Genomic DNA, 21,119 nt, shown 5'->3' on the forward strand with positions numbered 1-21,119 from the left:
GCGCGCCGCCGCCCGGGCTGCCCCGGCCATGTTCCCCCAGCAGCAGCAGCTCCAGCAGCAGCTGCTGCAGCTCCAGCACCTGCTGCAGCCGCCGCCGCCGCCGAGCCGGTAAGCGCGCCTACTGGAGGCCGGGGATGGCGGGCCTGCCGCGCTCGCTGGGCGCGGGCAGCCGGAAGGGCTCGCCCCGCCACGGCCGCGCGGCTCCCGCGGCGTGGGCCCGGCCGCGCAAGATGGCAGCGCGGGCGTCGCTGAGCCGCCGAGCAGAGCAGAGCAGCGTGGCCGCGCTCGGGGTTTTCCAGGAGGGAGATGCCGGGAGGCGCTTGCGCGGCGGGGACGGGGCAGGCGCGGCGCCCGCGGCCCCCACGATCCGGGGCTCGGCCGCCCAGATCAGCGAGGAGACACCCACCGCCGCCGCGACGTATTTGCATAGGCTGTTTTAGTATGCTCAGAAGACTGGCCCCGTTTGCTCAGGGCTCCCCTGTTAGTGGGAGCAGGAGCGAAGGGCAACGGGTTTCAGGGAAAAAGCTGCGGGCAGAAAGGGTCGAGGCTTGGCGCGGCACGTGCGGAAGCCCACGTGGGCCAGATCCAGCGGATCCAGGGAGATCCGATGCAGGGGCGGGGGTTCGCCAATGCCAACCCTGTGCCTTTGTTTCAGCAAGTGCCCCTGCCTGGAGAGCCTGCTGGGCTGCAGAGGAAAGATTTGGGGTTCCAGACCCAGTGGGTTGCCCCCTAAACATCACCTCTGGATGTGGGGGTGGGGGGTGGGTTGCTACACTGTATTTCTGTGCAATTGGAAGCTGTGCTTGGTCTGCCCCCTCCCCTGTTGGAAAGCTGCCCCATCAAGGGCAGCCCAGGAATCTACAGACTTGCTATAATACTATGAAACAGGGGCATATCCAGTGTTACTCCTACTTAGAGTAGATCTGTTGATAGAACAAGTTTTCTGAGTATGATTATTAATTGCATTTCAAAATTTTTTTACCCTAGTTGCAACCGCACTGAAGTCGCATTCATTTAAATAGGTCTATTCCAGGAGCCTAATGTTCATTACTGCGCAATATAGCACAATGCGAAAAATAACATAAACAGAAAGGCTTGTGATGAGTTCCAAAAGGATCTCTCTGAACTGGTAGGACAACTATCAAAATGGCAAATGCTGTTAGTGGTAGCAGGTGTAAAGCGATGCATGTTGGGGCAAAATAACGCCCCAAATTCAAGTATAAATTGGTGGGATCTGAGTTAGGGGTGAATGACTAAGAAATAGTTCTTGGTGTGATGAATAACATGATGAAAATGTTGACCTTAAAGTAGCTGCTGTGAAAAAGGCAAACTCCCTGTTAGACATACTTAGGAAAACAATTGAAAATAAAACTGCCAAGGTTAGACTGCCCAGACTAGACTGCAATATCCTTTTCTGAGTGCAGTGGCCAGAGCATTACACAATATTTTACAGGCAGTCACACCGTAACTGTAGCATATTGTGCACCGCTGTGGTCACTGCACCTAGAAAAAGATATTGCAATGTTGGGAAAAGTGAGGAAAGGGTAACTCACATGATCAGGGGGCTGGAACTGTTCCCCCGGGAGGAAAGGTGACAACAGCTGGGGTTGTCAAGTTAGAAAAAGTCATGAAGGAGGGCACCACAGATGAAGTGGGCAGCTGCTTCGCCCTGCCTCATGGTAGGACCGGCCCTGGTGGTGGCGGTGTCCACTGATGACAGAACTGTCATGAGGACCCCTGCTTTTCTGGGCTGGGCCAAGCTTTTTTGCAGAGCGCTTGGCTGAGCCCAGGTGGACCTCCTGCACGTTCTCCACCCCACCTTTGGTGCTGCTTGCAAGCTCTTCCTCTTGCCCTTGGGGCGAACGTTTCCTGGGCATCGCCTGCTTGTCCTCACCCCACGTCTCCTGCTCTCTTCCCAGGGGTGTGGCGCCATCCCAGCCGCAACAGATGCTGAATCTGCGGGCGACGGGCCAAGCATCGCTCCTCAGTGCCAACCCCATGCTTCAGCGGGCCTTCCTCATGCAGCAGATGCAAGGTACGGCTGACGCACGGCCTTGAGTCTTCCTCTCTCTTCTTTGGCTCTGGACCAAAACCCATCCGCTTGGATGCCATAGAGGTTGTGTGTTGGGTGCTGGGTTTGGCTTGGGCTACCCATGGAAATCTGTTTACAATATTTCCATGTTTCTTCGGAGTTTTCAAAAAAATACTCTCAAGGCATTTTCAAACAATAATTTAAAATCTTATAATCTCACTTTACTAATGGAATTCATGGTGGCATATAATATTCTTGCTATTATTATTATTATTATTATTATTATTATTATTATTATTATTATTATAACATTTCTATGCCGCCCCTTGCCGAAACCTCGGGGCGGCTTACAACATGATAAAATACATTGAAATACAATAGTACATAATAAATTACCATTAAATACAAAATTATTAAGTTTGTTCCTATACTTCTGACAGGCAGGCAGAACAATTCATCCAGTGGTTTGATGTAATGTTTTGAGGGCTGCACAGGACTCAGGAGGTGCAGGTTCTAGTCCCCGCTTGGCCATGACGTCCTCTGGGTGACTTTGGGCCAGTCACTGGCTCTCAGCCTACCTACCTCACAGGCTTGTCGCAAATATACAGTGGGTAGAAGGAGGACTATTTAATCCATCTCGGCTTCCTTCCCAGAATGAAAAAAAGGGATGCAAATACAACAATGCAATGATTAATTGCCTTTGCACAGAGAAGAGGGTGACTTTTTTGCACTCAGTGCATTGGGTTTTAGTTATGCAGCTGCGTTCTGTTTAGCAGCAGCCTTTTTCTCTTTCAGGGGTGGCTGTCTGGATGTTATGCAATTGATAATCATGTTACCTGTAATAAAGTGGGGCCCGAGCATGGCCATTCTTTGAAACGCCCTGGTCAGCTGAAGGGCTTGTGTTACCTTTTGGAATACTTGATGCCTGGATACTTTGGTATCTGAGAAACATTGGAGTGAATAATTCAGCAGGTGTTGCAACCTTGCGGCTTCAGCAGCGGAAACAAGCAAGGCGTGCCTGCATGATTCCCTCACATGCACTCCTGTCTCTAACATGGAGGGATAATTCCAAGCGAGGTGACCACACACCTCAACTGACAGTCCACAGTTGCAGCGAGGGCTTGCGTCCCGTCCAGGATGGCAAACTCTTGTGGTCCTCTCACTGCGGGGAGCACAGCACACTGAAAAAGTTCCTTTTCTTCCTGAACCCCTGCGGGATCCTCCCCCCAAGACTCAGAAACCTCACACATAGTTCCCTCACGGCACCCCACTCGCTGGCTCAGTTCTCAGAAGACCTGCTTGGCTTCTTGGAACCCCTCACTCGCTTCAGCTGGGCAGTCTCGTCTGATTTCCTCCTGTGCTTTTTGATCTGCAGTAAGGAAGGTTTTCCCGTGAAACCTGAACCGTGTCGAAAGCCACGGTTTCCTCAAGCCGTCGCTTTCTTCTGCAGTGAAATCAGAAGCGATGGCTGTGGTTTGGAGGCAGATTTCAGTTTGCCCTGTTGGTTAACTGTGTGCCAGGAGTTTTGCAGGGTCAGGAATTGCAGCATGTGAATGCAGGAGGGAGCCCCACACGTGTGCCTTTCTTGGCAGCCGACCCTCAGCTCGGCTGCAAAAATCGGCTGGAGTCTCTTGCCTGCTTGCGCTACTGGTGGGACTCGTGTAATAATGCCTCTCTCCTCCTCCTCTCTCTCCAGGCAGCTTGAGAGGCTTTAACATGGCAGCCGCCCCGCTTCTGCAGCAGTTCTTCCCACAGGCTACGAGGCATTCCCTCTTGGGTCCCCCTCCCGTTGGGGTCTCCTTAAAGCCTGCCCGCTTGGCTTTCCCGGCTCTCCCATTTCAGCGGCAGAACCGGACCTTTCGCAAGGTGAGTTCATGGCCTCCTGCCCTTCCTAGGAAAGTTGGTCGGTGGCTTCCACAGTCTTGGTCGTTCAGCTGAGGCGACCAGTGTAACTTTCAGCTAAATGTGGAGGTCTCCCATCCTGCATCCTGGCTGCATGTCTACTCCCTTCTTGGGCATTTGATGTCCCACGGCCTTTGCCATGGGCCAAGCTGGGCCTGGTCAACTGTCTTTCTTTAGCTCCTGAGGGTGCACTCCTGTGGATTTGCCCGTGACCTCCTGGAGATTATGGATGCCCTGTGCAGAGTGGGAGGGGCACAGAGGCACCGGTCCTGACCCACAGCCCCCTGACCTGCAGACACTGTCTAACTGCTGCAGTGCAGAGTGGGCCCAGGTAACCTGGTCTCCTCCCAGTCCCCAGAACACCCCTGAGTGCCTTCTCCAAGGTTGCTTTTGCAATCCCAGAGAAGCAGCCGGTGTCATAGATGAGGATGGAGCTGGACTCCGTAAATGGGGGCCATAAGGCTGCACTTGCATTACGTGCATGCAACGTATTTATCCTACCGGCTCCGTGTACAAGTTTCTCATTAAATTACCGTCAGAGGTGTCTTGCATACAGCTTTCTTACAGAAGAATAAATGCATAGGAAAATGGCATCTTTTCATATCATTTTGGAATAGTGGAGTGCAAGCCTGAAGAGACCACTCTTAGGCACAATGTAATGTGTGGAGAGGGAAATATTGGCATCCATGATAAGTAATATATACGTTTGATTTGGATTCTTTCTGTTGTATTATGAACCATAAATTTAACAAATCAATTAGAATTTTAAAATGTGTGCTTAAAAAGCAGAAGCCTCTTACAAACCCTCACGGTATGAAATGGAAAATGTCTGTTCCAGTCAAAATGCAGCAGGAGGAGCAGCAGAACGATCACAGATACAAGTGGAAAAATATCCATCAATTTCAGAGCCGTCAAAGGCTTTGTTAAATAGGTGTCTTTGCTCATCTCTCAAGGCTCTGGCTGAAGCCGCGCCTGGAAGGCCTTCTGCAGCGCTCCGCTTCCAGCAGCCATCGTCCGACCTTGCAGTGGCGAGGCTGGCTGGGTCTAGTCCCCAGGAAGGAAAGTGTGGGGCATTCTCTCTCCTTCACTCTCAACTGCAGGACTTCCTGAGGGCGCCTGAGAGGAAGCGAGAGGCGGATTCTGCATCATCGTCCTCTCAGGTCCACGGAGCGGATGAGAGCAGGCCTGGGCTGGAGGGGTTTGCCACTCAAGCAGAGACCACACAGCCTGGTTCTTCTCCATCAGGTAGGGGAACACCTGAGCCCTTTCCAGCAGGCCCAGAGTGGGGAAATCATCCCTAGAGAACATGTGGTGCTCTGTGTGCAGGAGAGAGCTTGATTGGCAAGGCGATCTTTACAGAGGAGGCTTATCAACCACCCGGGGGCATGTGAGGGCCCCCAAACCAGGTTGCCCCCTCTGGCATTCTCTTCCTGTTTTCTCTCCCTTCGCGAATCTCTTGCGTGCTCTCCATCTGGAGCAGTTGATCCTCTCCAGTCATACTCCAAACCAGTGCCTTCCAGATGTGCTGAATGACAACTCCCATCAATGGGAGTTGGGGAAGATGGTCTCTTCCCATCTCTGCAGAGAGTCTGTTAAAATCCTGGTGATGCACTAACAGTGCCCAGAGATCCTTATTCCAGTCCTGCGTTCCTCCGACGCAGATGACCACCTAGCCACTCGCCCGTCTGAATGCAGGACGGGTGCGCTACCGCTGTGCCAGTCTTGCCCCTCCCGACCCTCCCGTCAGTGGGGTTCTGCAGTTTGCCTCGCCTGGCTGACCAGAGATCCTAGCAAGCAGGACAGAAAAAGGACATGCCGCCAGTACATTTCGGAAAGATTGGCTAGGCAGTTGTGTTTGTCGCTGACCTGACTGCGAGGCACAGTGGAATAAGCCGGGAGGAGGAGTGGGGGGTTCACGCCTCCAGAGAGATGCCCCCTTGCCCAGCTGAGCTGGGCTCACCTTCCTTAGTGTGGTTCCCTCCAGATGTTTTGGGCTACGGCTCCCAGCAGCCTCAGCCAGCGAGGCCTGTGCTTGAGGATCATGGGATCTGAGATCCAGCAACAGCAGACTGGGGAAGGCCGAGTGAGCAGGCTCCCGGCTCTTCCGCAGCATTAACACCTTTTTCTGGGTCCACAGAGAGACCGGGAGAATCCTCTCCAGAGGCCCAACCTCTCGCCAAGCGGCTAAGAAGGTAACACAAATCTTCGCCCTCATAACCGCCAGCAACTTCATCTGATATTTACTTGTTCGAAGTATTCCTGGACTACCTTTTAGGGCAGCTGTACTACCTGGGGCAACTTGCAGCCAGGAAATTCATTGAAAGGAAAAAAACATGGTTAAAAAAAAAAGCTGATGATAAAAAGCCAGCAGGATAAAATAACTAGCCTAGACAGTATTTACAGCCTCCAGTCCAACTCCCAAGCTAAACAATTATATTTAAAGATTTGACATAGTTCTTTCATTGCATTTATATCCTGCCTTCTTTCCTCTTGTGAGGAACCCAAAAGTTCCACAGACATCTTCTATTGCACTGTATCCTTAGTACAACAACACTGTGAGGTAGGCCAGGCTGAGAGTGAGCGAGTGAGTGGTCCAGAGTCTCACAGCAAGCTTCATGGGCAGATGGGGACTAGCATCCAGATCTCCGGGTCCCCAGGCTGGCCTTCTAATCACTATGCCACACGGCCTCTTTCCCCCCACCCCACATGACTTATATCCGATGTTTAAATCCACTGCCCAAAGCATCTCTGATGTTGAGTCTGATTCTTTTTTCCCTTGAACGGCCACCATTCAGCAGGCTGGTATTTTCAGTGTCCCCAAGACGTGCTTTCTGGCCTTTGAAGAACCCTGCCCGAGACCACCTCTCCCCTGTGTACCACCTCTCCCCACCCCTCCCCCTCTCTCCCACCTCTCCTCTCCCCACCCTCCCCTCAGTGGTCCAGAAGTCTGTACTCCTTCCAGTTTGTCCTCCCGGCTTTTCCTCTGCTCTTCTCCATCGCAAACAGCTTCAGAACCTCTTTCGTTAAAACCTTCCTTCCGCCCCTCCTCTTTCTTTCTTTTTTTTTTTTTGTCTGATGCCTTTGCCAGGATCCCGGAAGGCCTTTGGAACCGGAATCAGGCACCTGTAGGAAGCGCCCGGTGCTCTTCTGGGGTGATATCCATTGTTCTTGGCTTGTAGAGGGCTGGCATTGTGAAGGAGAGCCCTCCTTTACCTATGCAGATTCTCCATGTCACCTAGAATGCAGAATGCCTTCCATATTGCCATACTCTAAATAATGGTACTCATAATATTTTGCTGCCCCTCTGGAATTGCTTGTCTTTGTTCGAAAGTGCTTCCAGACTGGCTTCCCGTTTTGAAAAGTCCAAGAGCAAATTCACAAGAGTCTCCAAACAGTAACAGATGCCTTCCAGGCAAATGAGACCTGGCAGATGCTGATGGTATAGGAAAGCCCCTCTTAACAGCTAAGAGCATTATCCTACAACAGAGGAAAGCAAATAAAAGATATTCACAATCAAGTAAAATCTCTCGGCTTTGACTACCCATGAAAAGATATATTGCACCAAATTACAGAAAGAAAATGCATTCCAGTGAACGCATGGACATTTCCTTAAATTCTACTCAGGTTAATATGTTCCACCGCAAAACCCAGGCAAGCAAGCAGACACATGTGGCACAACTCTTGCGTTGTATTTTGTTCTTTTCATCCAATCGTGGATCCCTTTTTCGCTGAATGGTTTTACTGAAGTAGAGGGAATGGGTCTATGGTGGAAGGCAAAATGGGGAAAGGGTTTATTGTTCATATTTTATTGAAAAACAGCAGGTGTGGGGGAGGATTGTAATACACTGTTAACGACAAACCGAAGAACCACCATCAGAAACCAGGGGAACCAATAAAAATTGGCAATGCAAGCCAGTTTTTGTAACTTCCTAGAAAGCCTGGATTGCAGCTGCTATAAAGAAGTAGTTAACAACAGCAATAACAATAATGCCATTGTCTGGCACTGGAAAGAGACCACGAGTGGCGTTCCATCTAAGAGGTGTCACCATGCTCATTTGGGAGGGTTTTGTGTTCGCTGGTTGCCCAGTCCGAGCCTCTGGCCTGGAGCCGCTCGATTCCTGGCCTGGTTGATGTTCTCATAATGTCTCTCTCTCCCCGGCCCACTCCACTGCATCCCGCTAGCAATGTTGAAGAGCCAGTCCCTGAGGAAATGGCATGTCTCCTACGAGCCGAGGAGTCAGACACCAGATCCCACCTGGAAGGTAAGAGCCCCCTGCTGCTGGAATGAGCTGAGCCGGGCAACCTTGATAAAGGGTAATAAGGCTAAGGCTGCTGGCTAAAGGCCAAAATGACGGGCCTTTTCAGGCCATTGTTAAGTTATGGGATAAACCAGGGGAAGATGAAACCTGATGCCTTCCGGTTGTTTGAGATGACTACGCCCACCTGCCCCGATCGGCAGGCAAAGTGCCATAGTGGGGCCCTGCTTTTCCTGCACAAGCTCCCAGATTTGGCCCCAGGAAGGGCTGGGAAATGTTTGCCTGAAACCCTGGTTAGCTGCAGCTGCCAGTCTGTGTTGACAGTCCAGGGCTAGGTAGATAAAAGAACTGATTCTGTAGCAATCCATTTGGGTGTATTTTTTCCAACCAGCGAACATCCTTTTGCCCTCGCTTGTCTCTCCCTCCTTTTCTTCCCCAGAGGCCGACAGTGAGAAGGAGAACTTGGCCGCAGAGGTTTGCAAGGAGAAGGGCTTCGCCGAGGACCTGAACACATCAGAGGTAGGCAAGCTGCTTTTCAGACCTTGGGCACATTCAGGGAGGCAAAGGGGGCGCAGGGCTGCTAGTTCCCGGGGCTCTGCTCTGCCTCTGGTGTCAGAGGCCTAGGTACCCCAGTGGCTGGGGAACGTGCGTGGGAGGGAGGGTGCCTTTGCCCCCACGCCCTGCCTGTGGGCTTCCCACTGGAGCATCGAAGCAGAGCTCTCGGGCGTCCGGCTGCATCCAGCACGGCCCTTCCTGCTTTCTTGAGGTGTCCTTGCAGCAGGTTCAGCTCCTTTATTCTTCCCCTCCTTTGTGCCATTCTTTTGTTCTTCTCCTTTGTCCCACGTCCTGGGGTCAAGCCCAAAAGGAAACTGGAATGGCAGGATGCAGCAAGGCACTCTTGTAAAAAATTGCTTCTTTAAAGAAAGCAGACAGAGTTTGTTGATGGGTAAATGCTGCCCCCCCACACACACACACAATGCTGTGCCCCCCATGCCCGTGCCCTCCCTTTGCCACTGCTCGGCCTCCCCAGCCAGTGGGCCCTCACGTTCCTGGACATGTTTCTTCTGCAGACTATTCCTGCTGATCATTCGTGCGCTGTGGCTGCCCCACCCCAAATCCTGTAGGAACAGGTGGCTGGGAAGTTTTCCCCCCATTTGCCGCCCTCCCGCCCTCCTCTGGATTAGGCAGCCCCATGGGGAGGGCAGCCCCACCGTGCTTTTATTCATGCAGATGGTTATGAGAATCCTGCAGCCCATCCTGTCACTTCTGCCCTCGGTGGACACATTCCGCCCCCCCCCTCCAGTGTCTCTTGCAAGCGCTGTTGAAGAGGGGGAACCCGGCCTCCGTCACATGGCTTTTCCTTTTCTCTGGCACCGGGGTGGGGGGTGGGGGGGTGAGCGTGCGTTTGATCACTAGCCCACCGCTCCTGACGGTCTTCGGCCCGCCTCCCGACCTCCCAGGTGGTCAGCACTGCCGGGTCCTTGAAGGTTACGATTCAGCAGAGCAGCGAGAGCCGCGCGATTAGCACCACGGCCCTGAAGCCGGCCCACTGGGCCTCTGAGGTGGGCGCCCCCGAACCCAGCCCCGAGTCCGCCCTGAAGTTCTACTGCTACATCTGCAAGACCGACTGCTGCAACCAGCAGGTAATGGGGGTGCCAAGCTGGGACCTGGGGGCCCTCCCACCCTGACGACGCCTTTGCTCGTTTGCTGTGAACCATGCTTGCAAACAAGGCTGTTGGATAACTTGGCCAGGGGCATCTCCTTCCTAGCTCAGGGCCATGGCAGGCCGCAGAGGTGGGGATGCATGTCTGAAAAGCTCGCCTGCCTTTTTCCGTCAGGGCCGTGTTTGGTTTTAGCTCAGGGAGGCATTCCGAGGGGCTCTGCGGAATTGTGCAGAGCTAATTCCGCATTATTTGCACGCAGGGAATGTTGCTCTCCAGATACTTTTCTCAGTGATTCCAGGTCACTCTTTCAGGACAGACTTTTTCATCACTTTTGGGGCAGCCAACCTGAGATTATTTCCTTATTTACAAAATGTATATACTGCTCCATGTTTTGCTGGGGAGATTTCAGAGCAGTGAACAGAGAAAAGAATGAAACGGTATGTTAAAAACAGGATATTGATAAAAGTGGGGCTGGTCAGTCAAGGAGCGCTCTGTGAAATAAAGGGGTGCTGAAAACAACACACAGTTGGTGTGTGCCTGACCTCCAGGGCAAGGAGTCCCACGGAAACGGACCCACCACTCTGAAGACTCTGCTCTGGGTGGTCTCCTGTCTGGCCATACCCCTTTGTGGAAGCAACAGGGACTCGCTATCCGAGGACCCCAGTAACTTAGCTTTGGAGACGGAGAGGTTTGCCACATTTAAGTGCTGACGGATCCTCTCTCTCTGTGCTAGAATTTCCAGGCCCACATGACAGGTGTTCAGCACCAGCAGCGGCTCCAGGAGATCCAACACATGAGTAACATCTGCTTAGTCTCTTTGCTGCCCGTGGTGAAGGAGAAGCAGCCCCTGGCAGAGGTAGATGGGTATGTACAGGTGGTAACTTCTGTGGGAAACAAGGTTTGTAACCGTACTTGTGTGTCCTTCTCCCAACCCCTCTCACACATCGATCTAAGAGCAAATAGTGCCACATGGTAGAGCTGCATTTCTCAAGCCGTGGGTTGGAGACTTCCAGGTGGTCTCAGCCCCTTCCAGGTGGGTTCCAGGGCTATATCCCATCCAGTACCTGGAGGAGAGAAACCAGCAGAGCTGGGGAAGAGGAACCTGATTCACAGAACTAGATGGCAGTCAGGGAATCATGCTTTTCAATCCATGTTCATTGTACTGGCTTAGTATACCGGAGGACACTTTGTAAAGGTTTTCAGCTTGGAAGTGCAGGATCTAAATACCTAAATGAAGTGTCAGAGGAGAAGAAAAGTCAGGAGATCAGTAAGAATACTTGAGGGGCTCTGGCGGGGGAGGAAAACGCTGTAAAGCAGAAGGCCTCCCTTGCAGCGTCTGGATCAGCAGATTTTGTCTGAAGACTTTGGGGAGGCAGGCAATGAAACGGGGAGGCAGGCAATGCAACACACGGAAAGCTGAATGACGCGACGCCTGCCAGGACGCTTTGTGGCAAACGGTTTAGCTGCTGCCAAAGAGCTAGCGGGGTCACCTTCTGTGTCGGCACTGTTTTTCTTAAAGGGGTCTTCTCGCCCTTGCAGAGAGAGCCAGCCGCGGTGGTGCAACACCTGCCAGACCAATTTTACAGGTGATGTGATCAAACACCGCCGGACGCAAGAACATAAGGTGATTTCCCCTTCCCTCTAAGTTTTTCAGAGCAGGACTGGATGCAAATCACTTCTGAGGGGTGTCAGGCTGGGGAAGGCTGTGCTAGCTGGTTTCATTTATCTTGGGGGGAAAGGAACAGAGAATACAGTAGGCTCTCGGTCTTGGTTTTTTTTTTTTAAACTGGATTTATTAACTAACAGCATTTTACTCCACTAACAGCACTTCTGTGCCACCCCATAAAGGTCTTCTCTGGTCAGCTTACAAATAATAAACCATTTTAAAACACAACAATCACAGAATAAAAATTTCACAGGGATGCAAACCGAAAAATTCAACCTATATGTAGCAGTGACAGAGAGTAAGATAATGGCGAGAGATAGGCAGCCTCACAAAAATTGGACAGACTCAGGTATTCACAAATACAAGTCTCCGGCTGGTGCTAAAAAGATTGTGAAGAGCGTGTGTGTGTGTGGCTCTTTCACCTAAGTGTTCAAATTGCTTCAGGTGCGTTGCGTCCTCAAAACGGTCCTGCCAGGCAGGCCAGTATTCCTGCATATTGCAGCTGGGAGGCTAGGATTGAGAGCAGGCGGAAGCCACCCAGCATGTTTGTGGATGAGCCGAGATGTGGAACTTCACAGCTGATCTTTCTTGTCTGTTGTAGCAGAACAGAGTTTTGAAAGAGAGCTTTTGCCTAAAGCAAGCACACCCAGGTGTGTATGTGCTCGCCCTGACTGAAGGCTGCCCGGTCCCTAACCTTCTCTCTGGCTTTCTCTCCCCGCCTGTTCCAGCTCGCCAAGCGCTCTCTCCGTCCCTTTTGCACAGTATGCAGCCGTCACTTCAAGAGCCCACGCAAATTTGTGGAGCACATGAAGTCCCTGGAGCACAAGCAGAAAGCCAGAGAGGTAACGGTGGGCGTGCTTCCGGCGGGAGAGCAGAGGCGATGTGCCAGGGCTGCTTCTGCGCAGATTGGGGGCCTGCGCAGGGTGGCTTGGGGCTGCCTCCATGACCCTCAGCGCTGCACGGGAGGCTGCCTTGGGCACAGAGTCAGACCTGTGGCTGCTTTCAGGCAGGAGTCTTCCCAGCCCTCCCTGGACCTGCCTGGGATTGGATGGGACCTTCTGCTTGGATGGAGCATCTTCTGCCACTGAGCCGCGGCCCTTCCCAGGGTGACGCAGCTGCAGATCCTCACGACGATGGGTATTAGGATTGGGAAGTTTATTGGCAATATGCATACCCTGCTACACATCTGTGTACATTCCCGAGCAACGAACGATAAAAAGATAAAAAGAATATGACACCGTACTAAAAAGAGGGTGTTGGTAAAAGCTGAATATCAGTGACCAGTCAATGAAGGGAATCTTCCTGAAATAAAGAGGTTTTCAGGGGGTGCCGGCGCTTGCCTGACTTCTAGAGGCTGGGAGTTAGGTCCCCAGAAAGATGACCTCAGTTGCCAGGCAGAGTGCTGAAGGCCCTTCCTCCAGAATATGTACTTGGGAGCCTGGTTTGTACAGGAAAGAGATGCTGGACAGAATCAGGAATACTGTCCAGATGCCTTTTATGGTAAGTGAAGTATTCTAGTTGCAGTATGCGTGTGTGTTTTTCCTTCTAGTTGTCTCCTAGCTAGCATTCCTAGGCCCGGCCAGGTTGGGAAATCCAAGAGTGGAGTGGTTCTGTGCCCAGGGCATTTGCAATTCCGGTGCAGTGGCTGAGGGGTCTCTGTCTTGCAGCCGTGGTGGGACTTGTCAGCTTGTGTGCTTTGCCATGAGTGAGAATGCACATGATTCCCCCTCGCCCGTTGCACCAGAAATGCCAAAAGTGTAGAAGCTGGACTCTGAATCTCCAAACGGGCTTACTCTGTCTCGCTCTTGTTGCTCTCTTTGTTCTCCTACCTGGCCAGGTGCGGTTAGGTGAGAAGGAGCGGGGCCGGCCAGAGGACTCCGAGGAGCTTATAACGGTCGATGCTGTTGGCTGTTTTGAAGAGGAGGAGGAGGAGGAAGAGGAGGAGGAAGAGGAGGAGGAGGAAGCTGGAGATGAGGATGCTGACCCCACGGGAGAGCAACTGTGTATGGAAGAGCCTTTGCCGAAACAGGTTTGTGTTTCAAAAGAGGCTGCTGTGGAGGAAACCTGGCTGCACTGTGTGATTCCCCAGGTGTATTTCTGGGCACTGCATTGCCCATGGGAGACCACCTTGTCTCCCATGTTCCCCAGCTGTCCTGAACAGTATGGCTCAGTATTGTTATGAGTTCTCTCCCTCTTTGTCACTCCAGCAGACTCCGACGAGCCTGTAGAGACACCATCTTTTCATTAAAGCTTAGCAGGCTACAGAGCAGTCTGGCTCGTTCTCTTTGAGATGGGGGGACGTCTCCACCCCGGCCCTGACGTGTCCCCCGGATGTCAGATGGGCCTCATGGTCTGATACCGCACGGCCCTTCTTTTGTTGCCACGCAGAGTAGCATTTGCCTTGGCTGCAAGCATCCCCTAAGCTGGGGTGAAAAGTGGAAGCTAACCTTTTCCCCCTCCTCCTGGTTCTTGGGCAGGTTGGACAGAAGGAAGCCTCATCGGACGATGCAGAGGGGAATGAGGAATACTGTCCAGACACCGTTTACGGTACGCAGAGAATTCCGGCTGCGCGTGCGCACTTTCTAGGGGTCATCTCGCAGCGCAGTAGCACCACCAGTTCCAAACGCACTCGGTAGACATCGCCTGAAAAAAGATAACCTGATAGTCCCATGAGCCTTTATACCAACCTTCCCCAACTTGGTGTCCTTCAGATGTGCGGGACTACAAAGCCCAGCACCCCCCAACTGCAATGGTAGTGTGATGTGCAAGCCAGGCTTATGCCTCACTTTGCCTAAACGCCTTTTTAAAAAGCGGATAATGAAAGTGGCAGATTTCATTATGGGATCTGTGAGGACCACTCTCTCTCTCTCTCTCTTTCCCCCTCCCACCCCAGTCCATCGTCCCTTGTCATCCTACCCCTCTCTGTCCGGAGGCAGAAGGAACAATGTCCGTGCCATTTTCGTGCTGCGTGTCTGTCTGCCTGTCTTTCCCTCAGCTGTCTCCTGCTTGGCTTTGTCTTCATTAGACGTCGTACCCTCCGAATTCTCCTCTTCTCCTATTTTATTTCCTTTCACTTGAATCCTTTCTCTGCATTCCAGTTGGTGTTAGGTCAGCCATGCAACTAGATGGAAGGAAAACCAGCTGCCCTTCTGTTTGTCAGTGCTTCGCTCATTACCTGTCCCTTTCAACACAAATTCCCACCTCCTTTTTCTACATGCCATCTATTTTACGTAACATTTATGTTTTGCTTTCACGATTTCTAGACTTTCGTATTTATTCATTTATTGCTTTGGTTCCATTCAAGCTGTGACTTCCCTTCCCCTCCCTCGTTTCACAGGCCCGGATTTTCTGGTCCCCGTGGCTGGGTTCCTGTGCAGGTTGTGTCACAAATTCTACCATAGCGACTCTGCTGGCCGTCTCGCCCACTGCAAGTCCTTGCTGCATTTTGAAAACGTCCAGGTAGAGCCTTCTGCCGATCGTGCTCCCGCTCAGCAATCCCTCTTCCTTCCACTGACCTCTTTATCAACACTCTCTTATTTTCGTCCCTTCTGTCATCGTTTAACTCATTGTGCGTGTGTTGATCAGCATCTTGGGCAGATCAACGTTAGCCATTCCCTCTTCACTTGCACTTGAAAGCAAAGCACCCTAAACGCCTTTCTCAGAGAGATTCATCTTCCCTGTGTACTACAAAACTTTCTTTTTAAAAAGATCACGTTTATACAGTCGCTGTCCTCCAGAGAGCTCAAGAAAATATGCATTTGCCCCTCTCCATTTCATCCTTTCAGCAGAGCTGTTAGGTAGGTTTGTCTTCAGTGGCTGAGCGGGGATTGGCTTGCCTTCCGGTGATGGAGTGCACTCTGCCACTTGCAGTGCAGACTGACAAAACGGGGGAACCGAGTTCTAACCAGGGATTCCTTTCCCTCCATGCGGGCAATTTTTGCATTTTTCTAATTGGGCTGTATACTCGCACCAATTAGAAAACTGCACCATGCACTGCTTATTCCAGGGGGTAATCTCCTCAGCCTCAATCTTCGTCAGTTTCATCTTGCTTTGAAACCAAATGGTCCCTCCTGTTCTTTCGAAAAAGTAAACACGGGCCGAAAGCAGGGGCTGAGAGCACCCAGGGGAATGCAGGCTGGTGCTTTCTTCTAACTGAATTTGCAATTTGGGGCTAGGGCGTTCGATGCTCTCTTCCCTATGAAGGGAAATACGCATAACTTTGCCTGCAGCATCTACTGGCTCACCTAATTCTGATTTTGCTAGTTGCAGGACCTAGTGCCCCTGAGAACTAGCAATCTTATTCAGGCACTGAGGTTTCAGAAGGTATTACTGCCCACCGAGAGGTCTTTGCATCCATAAGGACTAACAACTTACTTTAAGAAAAGGAGGTGTCATGCCACATTGGCATCATGGTGCGCACATACTCATTCTGGCTGTAAAGCAGACTTTAAAAGGGGAAGGTCTCAGGTCCTGGTATGTCAGAAATAAAAGAAAGATCTTGGATTGCCGAAAGAAAATCTCTATTCTGCCTAGTACATTTTGGGGAAAAGCCTTATCCTACCACTGGGGCGGCTTAGCTTTCTTCCGCTGTGTGGAAAAAAGAATCCCTCCAGTACCTCTTCTGAAAGGTGCGACATGTTTTCTTGGTTGCTTTTTCCGTACATTTTAAGACCGATAAGCTGTCCCTCGAGGCAGCAACATCAGTTCTCCTCAAGAAACTAAGTAGGCCCGCCTCCCCCAGGTGATGCCTTCCAGAAGCAACGGATTACGATTCCTGTGATTATTCTGACCATGTTGTCCAAAACACACGGGAGGCCGGGGAAGAGGCCGGGGAAGGGGCAGGGCTCGTAACAGCCTTTGTGCAGGCTTGTCCCAGACTCCTGCAAGGTCTGGCATCTCTGACCCGCTCAGCCTAATTTTCGGTAACCCTGGTTTGTGCTCTTCCCCCGTCTGCAGAGGTACAAAGCCACGAGGATGCAGGCCGCAGCCACACTCGCAGAGCCCTCCCTGAGGACGCAGGGAGGACCAGACGCCCAGCGAACTCCCGTTGCTGCTAAGATGGAGGATCAGACGGAGCTGGCGAACGCCGAACAGGCCGTCCTGGCATTCATGGAAGCTGAGCCAGCAGCTGCCCCTGCAGTGAGGAGAAGCAGCTCGGCTGCGAGTTCACAGGGGGGCATGCAAAGAACCCTGGCCGGGGGAGGCGAGGGGAGCCACCTCTCGATGATTAGCGACGGCTTCTCGGGGCAAGGCCACGGTGCCCCTCCGACGGAGGAAGTGCTGGGACTTGGTGCAGGAAAACAAGAGCGCTGCGAGGAAACTAAGCACGAGGCCGTTACAAGGAGAATCTTGGCAGATGAAGCCGAATTAGGAGCAAAGGAAGCTCCAGGCACCCAAGACCAGGAGAAGGAAGCTGAGCCCCTCGCCCCAGCCAGAGGGGAATCCTCATCCGGCCGCAGGCGTTCGGCGAGGCGACGGGCCCGATAAGGGGCTTCGGCAGGAGAGTGGTCTCTTCACATAGATTTCTCTGGAAAGGTTTTATCCTACCCAAACCCCTTCACCCACCCCCTTCGTCTTCTAGGCAAAAAGAATGCTATAGTTTTACTGGAGTTTTTGTTAAATTAAAAGAAAAAAAGCAACTTCTGTGTGTCTGGCATGGGATCACCCTGCAGGGTTTGGAAAGTGACAGGGAGACGCCGTTCTGAAATGCCGCAAGACAAGAAAGGATGCTCTGACTTTGGAGCAATCCTTGGCTACTTTGGACAGCTGCGCCGGGGCATGCCAGGCCGTTTTCCTATCCTGACAGAAAAAAGCCCCATGAGAAGAGGCAAGGCAGAACACAGCAAACAGGGACCAGGCTCAGTATTGTCCGTCATTTATTCACAAATATCAAAAGATTACTTAAAGTGAAAGCAAACACTTGTCCATGTTTCCAGAATTACTTAGCACAGCTGCAGGAGATGAAAGGGGCACCAACACATTATACAGGTGATTATGACTGCAGCCTTTACTGTGGAGTAAGCCCTGCTACAGAAGGTAGGCTGTGATCCAGCAGGATGCTCAGAGCAATTCTTCCTAGCCTGACCCCTTCCAGATGTGTTGGACCAGGACTAGCAGCTTGGGAGCTGTAGAACATCTGTATACAAAGAACTGCACCCTTATGCTGTCCATCTTCCTCCCCCTGTGGCAGCTCAATGTAGATTCATATAAGTCAAAGACGACCAGCCTTCCCCAACCTGGTCCCCTCCATTTTTCCTTGACAACTCCCATCCTTCCCAGCTAATGGAGCCAGTGGGGTGCAAGAGGTAACTGCCTTGCCCTCCAAGTTATCATCTGGCTGCAGCTGGAGGGCCAGTTAAAAATAAAACACCAAGGTGTATCCCCAAACCTGATACCTGCTCATGCTGTTAGTACCTGTGAAAAGCACTGAGAACAGAGATTTAACCATGGTTTTTTCTGCACGGCCAGTTTGTGGACACAGAGTCTTTTCATAAAGGGAAGCAAGCGTTTGCTAGTTATTCTCCAGTAGCTCCTTTTTCCTTCTAGTTGATTTAAAAAGAAAAAAGAGGAGTGGTTTTGCCTACTCCACATCAGGCTCTGTTTCTGCGCATAAGCTCCTGGCCCCGAGAAGATGCAGCTGCGTTCTAATTTCCCAGTATCAAAGGTTAGGATGTTGGTTTACAATAAATACTCGCTTCCAAAAATTAGCAGACATATAACTTCCTGCATTTTTAATCAGAGCGAAAGGAGACAAGGCATGTCCATGCTGCAACCCTCAACAGCTTTGAAATTTGCTCACTGCTGTTAAACCGTGAGGAAGTCCTGGGATTCATAACTTTATACAAATCATTCACTTGAACTTTCAAAACTGTTTGGGGCAGTACTGAAGCTGGAAATCTCCCACAAGAAATGGCCCCATTCCAAAGAAAACAGTACCTACAAGGGCGGAACTTATGCCAGGGAAAAATATCCCTGCAATAATTCTTAACATGATCAAATTGCCTGTCCAACTTCTGCCTTTGCACATTTAGCTATCTTGGAGACAGGCAGCTGCGGACAATTGTGAAAACCAAAAATCCCCCATATTTACAGTGCATTCCTATACAGTATGTGTCTACTCAACCTGACTTATGCTCAGGTAAATGGGCAGATGATGGCAGCTTTGATCATGCAATCGCAATTGACTGAACAGGTAAGGAGGAACCTGCTTATCCGTAAGTAAGAAAAGGAATAATCCTTATTTTTCTTATGAATAGCCTCCTAGCAATTCACCCAGGAGGGGGGTGGCTGTGCAATTTACCCCAACCCCACCAAGCCAAAGCATCGCCATTCTCACCATCCTACACCTATCTCGTTCCCACCCCCTACCCTATTCTTCAAACCACCCTGGTTCCCTAAAACACAATGGATTAGTCATAGTCACACGCCGGAGAAGAGAATGAGGAAGAGGTGTTTAAAACACGCACACAGACCAGACCAAAGGTACCGTTTCTATTGAAAGTTTCCACATGAAACTGAGGGTGAAGGGGTCTCATTGCTAGCAGCAATGGTCCAGCTAACGGGTTAAGTGTCTGCTCCGGGCCTCCGTGTGCTGGAGTCGCCCTCCCCGCCTTCGGTCAGCTCCTGCTGAAACTCCAGTCGTGCCTGGCGGTTCGATTCCAGCAGTTCTTTCAGCCGGGCATGCAAGTGGTCATTTTTCTCCTCCAGGTGATCCAAGCAGGAGTTGATCTGGTCCAACATGGAATTGATGGCTGCATATTCTGGATGAGGATGGCAATAAAAGAACACGAGTTGGAACGGCCCACAATATTGGTCTGAACTGAGATTCAGAATCCGAGCCAGCTACAGATCCACTGAGGATGCAGACGGAGGACCGAAACAGCAACGTGTCCCAAAGACCAACACCTCCATTTGGGCCTAAGTGGCTGTAGGCACTGCCTGCTTCGCCAGATGCATGGAGAGAGCAAAGGTCTCTGGCCAAGATACAAACCATAACGGACCCAGAGAACGCTGGACCCCATACAGCTCACTGGGTTTCTTTGAACTAGTTGCAGACTCTCAGTCTAAGCTACCTCACAGCGTTGTTGTAAAGATAAAAATGGAGAACTATTCAGGCCACCGTGGGTCCCTCGCACAGCACGAAGGATGCCTTACAAATGCAGTGTGTTGGCCATCATCAAGCATGCATAGGATCCGGTGTTTAAAAACAGATTTTTAAAATTAAGGCAGGCTGCAAGAGGACCAGCCCACACGGGACGCGCTGTCTCCGGGAAGCGTCCGCAAGACCGTGAGACCCCCAAGCCCTAGCAGCGAACCCGAAGGCATCGCCCCGCCCGATCTCTGCTGGGGGGGGGCGGCCTGTGGAAGGGGCGTCAAGGTTACCTGCCTCCCCGAAGCCGCCGTCCTGGCCGTCGTCCTCCTCGGCCCTCGCCAGGCTCAGATGCGGCTCTCCGTTGGGCCCCGACATGCTCCGGCCGCCGCCAGCCCCGAGCACGGCGATCGAAGGCGACGGCGGCGCCCCGCCCCGGATGGGGAGCGGAGACGCGGGGGCCACGTCCTGAGCGCCGGGAAACGGGGCTGGGCGCTGCAGAAGCGGGCGCTGCAGAAGGGGGCGGGCGGGCGCGGAGGTTGCGCCTCCGGACGGCGTGTCAAAATTCGGGGCGCGGAGGCGCGATCCTATGCGCGACGAGGCGGGGGAAAGGGCAGCATCTCTGTTCCTGCACAGGATTGCCCCTTCGGACGACTCGTGAAGACAGGCCCCTCGCCAGGTGCCGGAAAGACCGGGGATCGGGGCCACGGGACAGGCGCCCCACAGACCACCGTCCAGGGCAGTTCGCCCACAGGGCCGCCGCGAGCGCGCAGCTACAACACGCGCGACCGACCCCTCCTCCAAAGCCGCGCGTGCGGGCGTGAGTGAGCAGGGGCCTCCGAACGGCCCTTCGGGGTCCCGGCCCTTAACGCGGCTCCGCAGGGCTCTTCCCCGGCTTCGGCTGCTCACGACCGCACCGCCTGCCGGGCTGCAGCCTGCCAAACAAAGTTGCGCAGGCGCAGCGCGGGGCACCCGGCAGCCCGCCCGGCCCCGGCAGGCAGGAGCAGCGGGGACAGGGCAAGGTCAGCGCGACGGCCGCGACGGGAGGAGGAGGAGGCCACGCCCCCTCGGCGGGTAAATGCTGTGGTTATGGAGAGATGGAGAACCGGAGCGCAGAGGCGGACGGGCGAAACATGTTTTTTAGGGGAGCGGTCGCGCAAGCGAACGCCCCCGTTGCTTTCGACGGGGCTTGACCGCGAGGGGGGTCCGCATAGCTTCCCCGCCGGAAGGGCCAGTGAGATGCAATGAGTTTGATCCCCCCCCGGAAAAAACAGAAAAGAGCGCAGGAGGCAATCCTCGCCACCTCGGCGTTCCCCTCGCAACGTGCGAAGCGCCCCGGCTGCACCTCTTTCATGCGGGGCCGCCCCGCCGGGCTCCGGCACGCCGGGCTGTGCGCGTGGAGGCGACGCGACGCGGCCCCCGCTCCGCGCGGGCGGGCTCGGGGCAGCAGAGCCGCTCCGGGAAGCGCCGCGGCTGCTGTGCGCACGCCCGGCCACCAGCCCCCTGCGCG

At 52.7% G+C, this 21,119-nt stretch overlaps 2 protein-coding genes across 2 annotated transcripts; one reads left to right on the top strand and one right to left on the bottom strand.

The window, feature by feature from the left end:
* The first annotated feature begins 81 nt into the window (after positions 1–81).
* On the top strand, positions 82–17,159 carry CIZ1 (CDKN1A interacting zinc finger protein 1). Its single transcript, XM_044439986.1, has 15 exons — positions 82–108; positions 1,920–2,035; positions 3,729–3,898; positions 5,035–5,179; positions 6,072–6,126; positions 8,117–8,196; positions 8,630–8,709; positions 9,651–9,833; positions 10,588–10,718; positions 11,394–11,478; positions 12,249–12,362; positions 13,358–13,549; positions 13,998–14,067; positions 14,858–14,979; positions 16,477–17,159. Exons 2-15 carry the CDS (start codon positions 1,948–1,950, stop codon positions 17,005–17,007), a joined length of 2,046 nt encoding a protein of 681 aa, XP_044295921.1. The 5' UTR covers positions 82–108; positions 1,920–1,947; the 3' UTR covers positions 17,008–17,159.
* Positions 17,160–17,379: 220 nt separating this feature from the next.
* BBLN (bublin coiled coil protein) lies at positions 17,380–20,476 on the bottom strand. The gene is made up of 2 exons (XM_044439987.1): positions 19,903–20,476; positions 17,380–19,280 (listed from the first exon to the last, which is right to left on the bottom strand). The coding sequence occupies exons 1-2, from the start codon at positions 19,985–19,987 to the stop codon at positions 19,084–19,086; spliced, it is 282 nt and encodes a 93-aa protein (XP_044295922.1). The 5' UTR covers positions 19,988–20,476; the 3' UTR covers positions 17,380–19,083.
* Positions 20,477–21,119: the final 643 nt, after the last annotated feature.

The sequence above is a fragment of the Varanus komodoensis genome, unplaced genomic scaffold (assembly GCF_004798865.1).
Source record: "Varanus komodoensis strain SLA01 unplaced genomic scaffold, ASM479886v1 scaffold36, whole genome shotgun sequence".
Lineage (NCBI taxonomy): Eukaryota > Metazoa > Chordata > Lepidosauria > Squamata > Varanidae > Varanus > Varanus komodoensis.

Coding starts and splice junctions, on each gene's coding strand:
- CIZ1 (XM_044439986.1), top strand. CDS start 1,948: ATGCTGAATCTGCGGGCGACGGGCCAAGCATCGCTCCTCAGTGCCAAC. Junction 5,180..6,071: donor GCCTGGTTCTTCTCCATCAG/GTAGGGGAACAC, acceptor CTGGGTCCACAG/AGAGACCGGGAGAATCCTCT. Junction 6,127..8,116: donor CTCGCCAAGCGGCTAAGAAG/GTAACACAAATC, acceptor GCATCCCGCTAG/CAATGTTGAAGAGCCAGTCC.
- BBLN (XM_044439987.1), bottom strand. CDS start 19,987: ATGTCGGGGCCCAACGGAGAGCCGCATCTGAGCCTGGCGAGGGCCGAG. Junction 19,281..19,902: donor CGGCGGCTTCGGGGAGGCAG/GTAACCTTGACG, acceptor ATCCTCATCCAG/AATATGCAGCCATCAATTCC.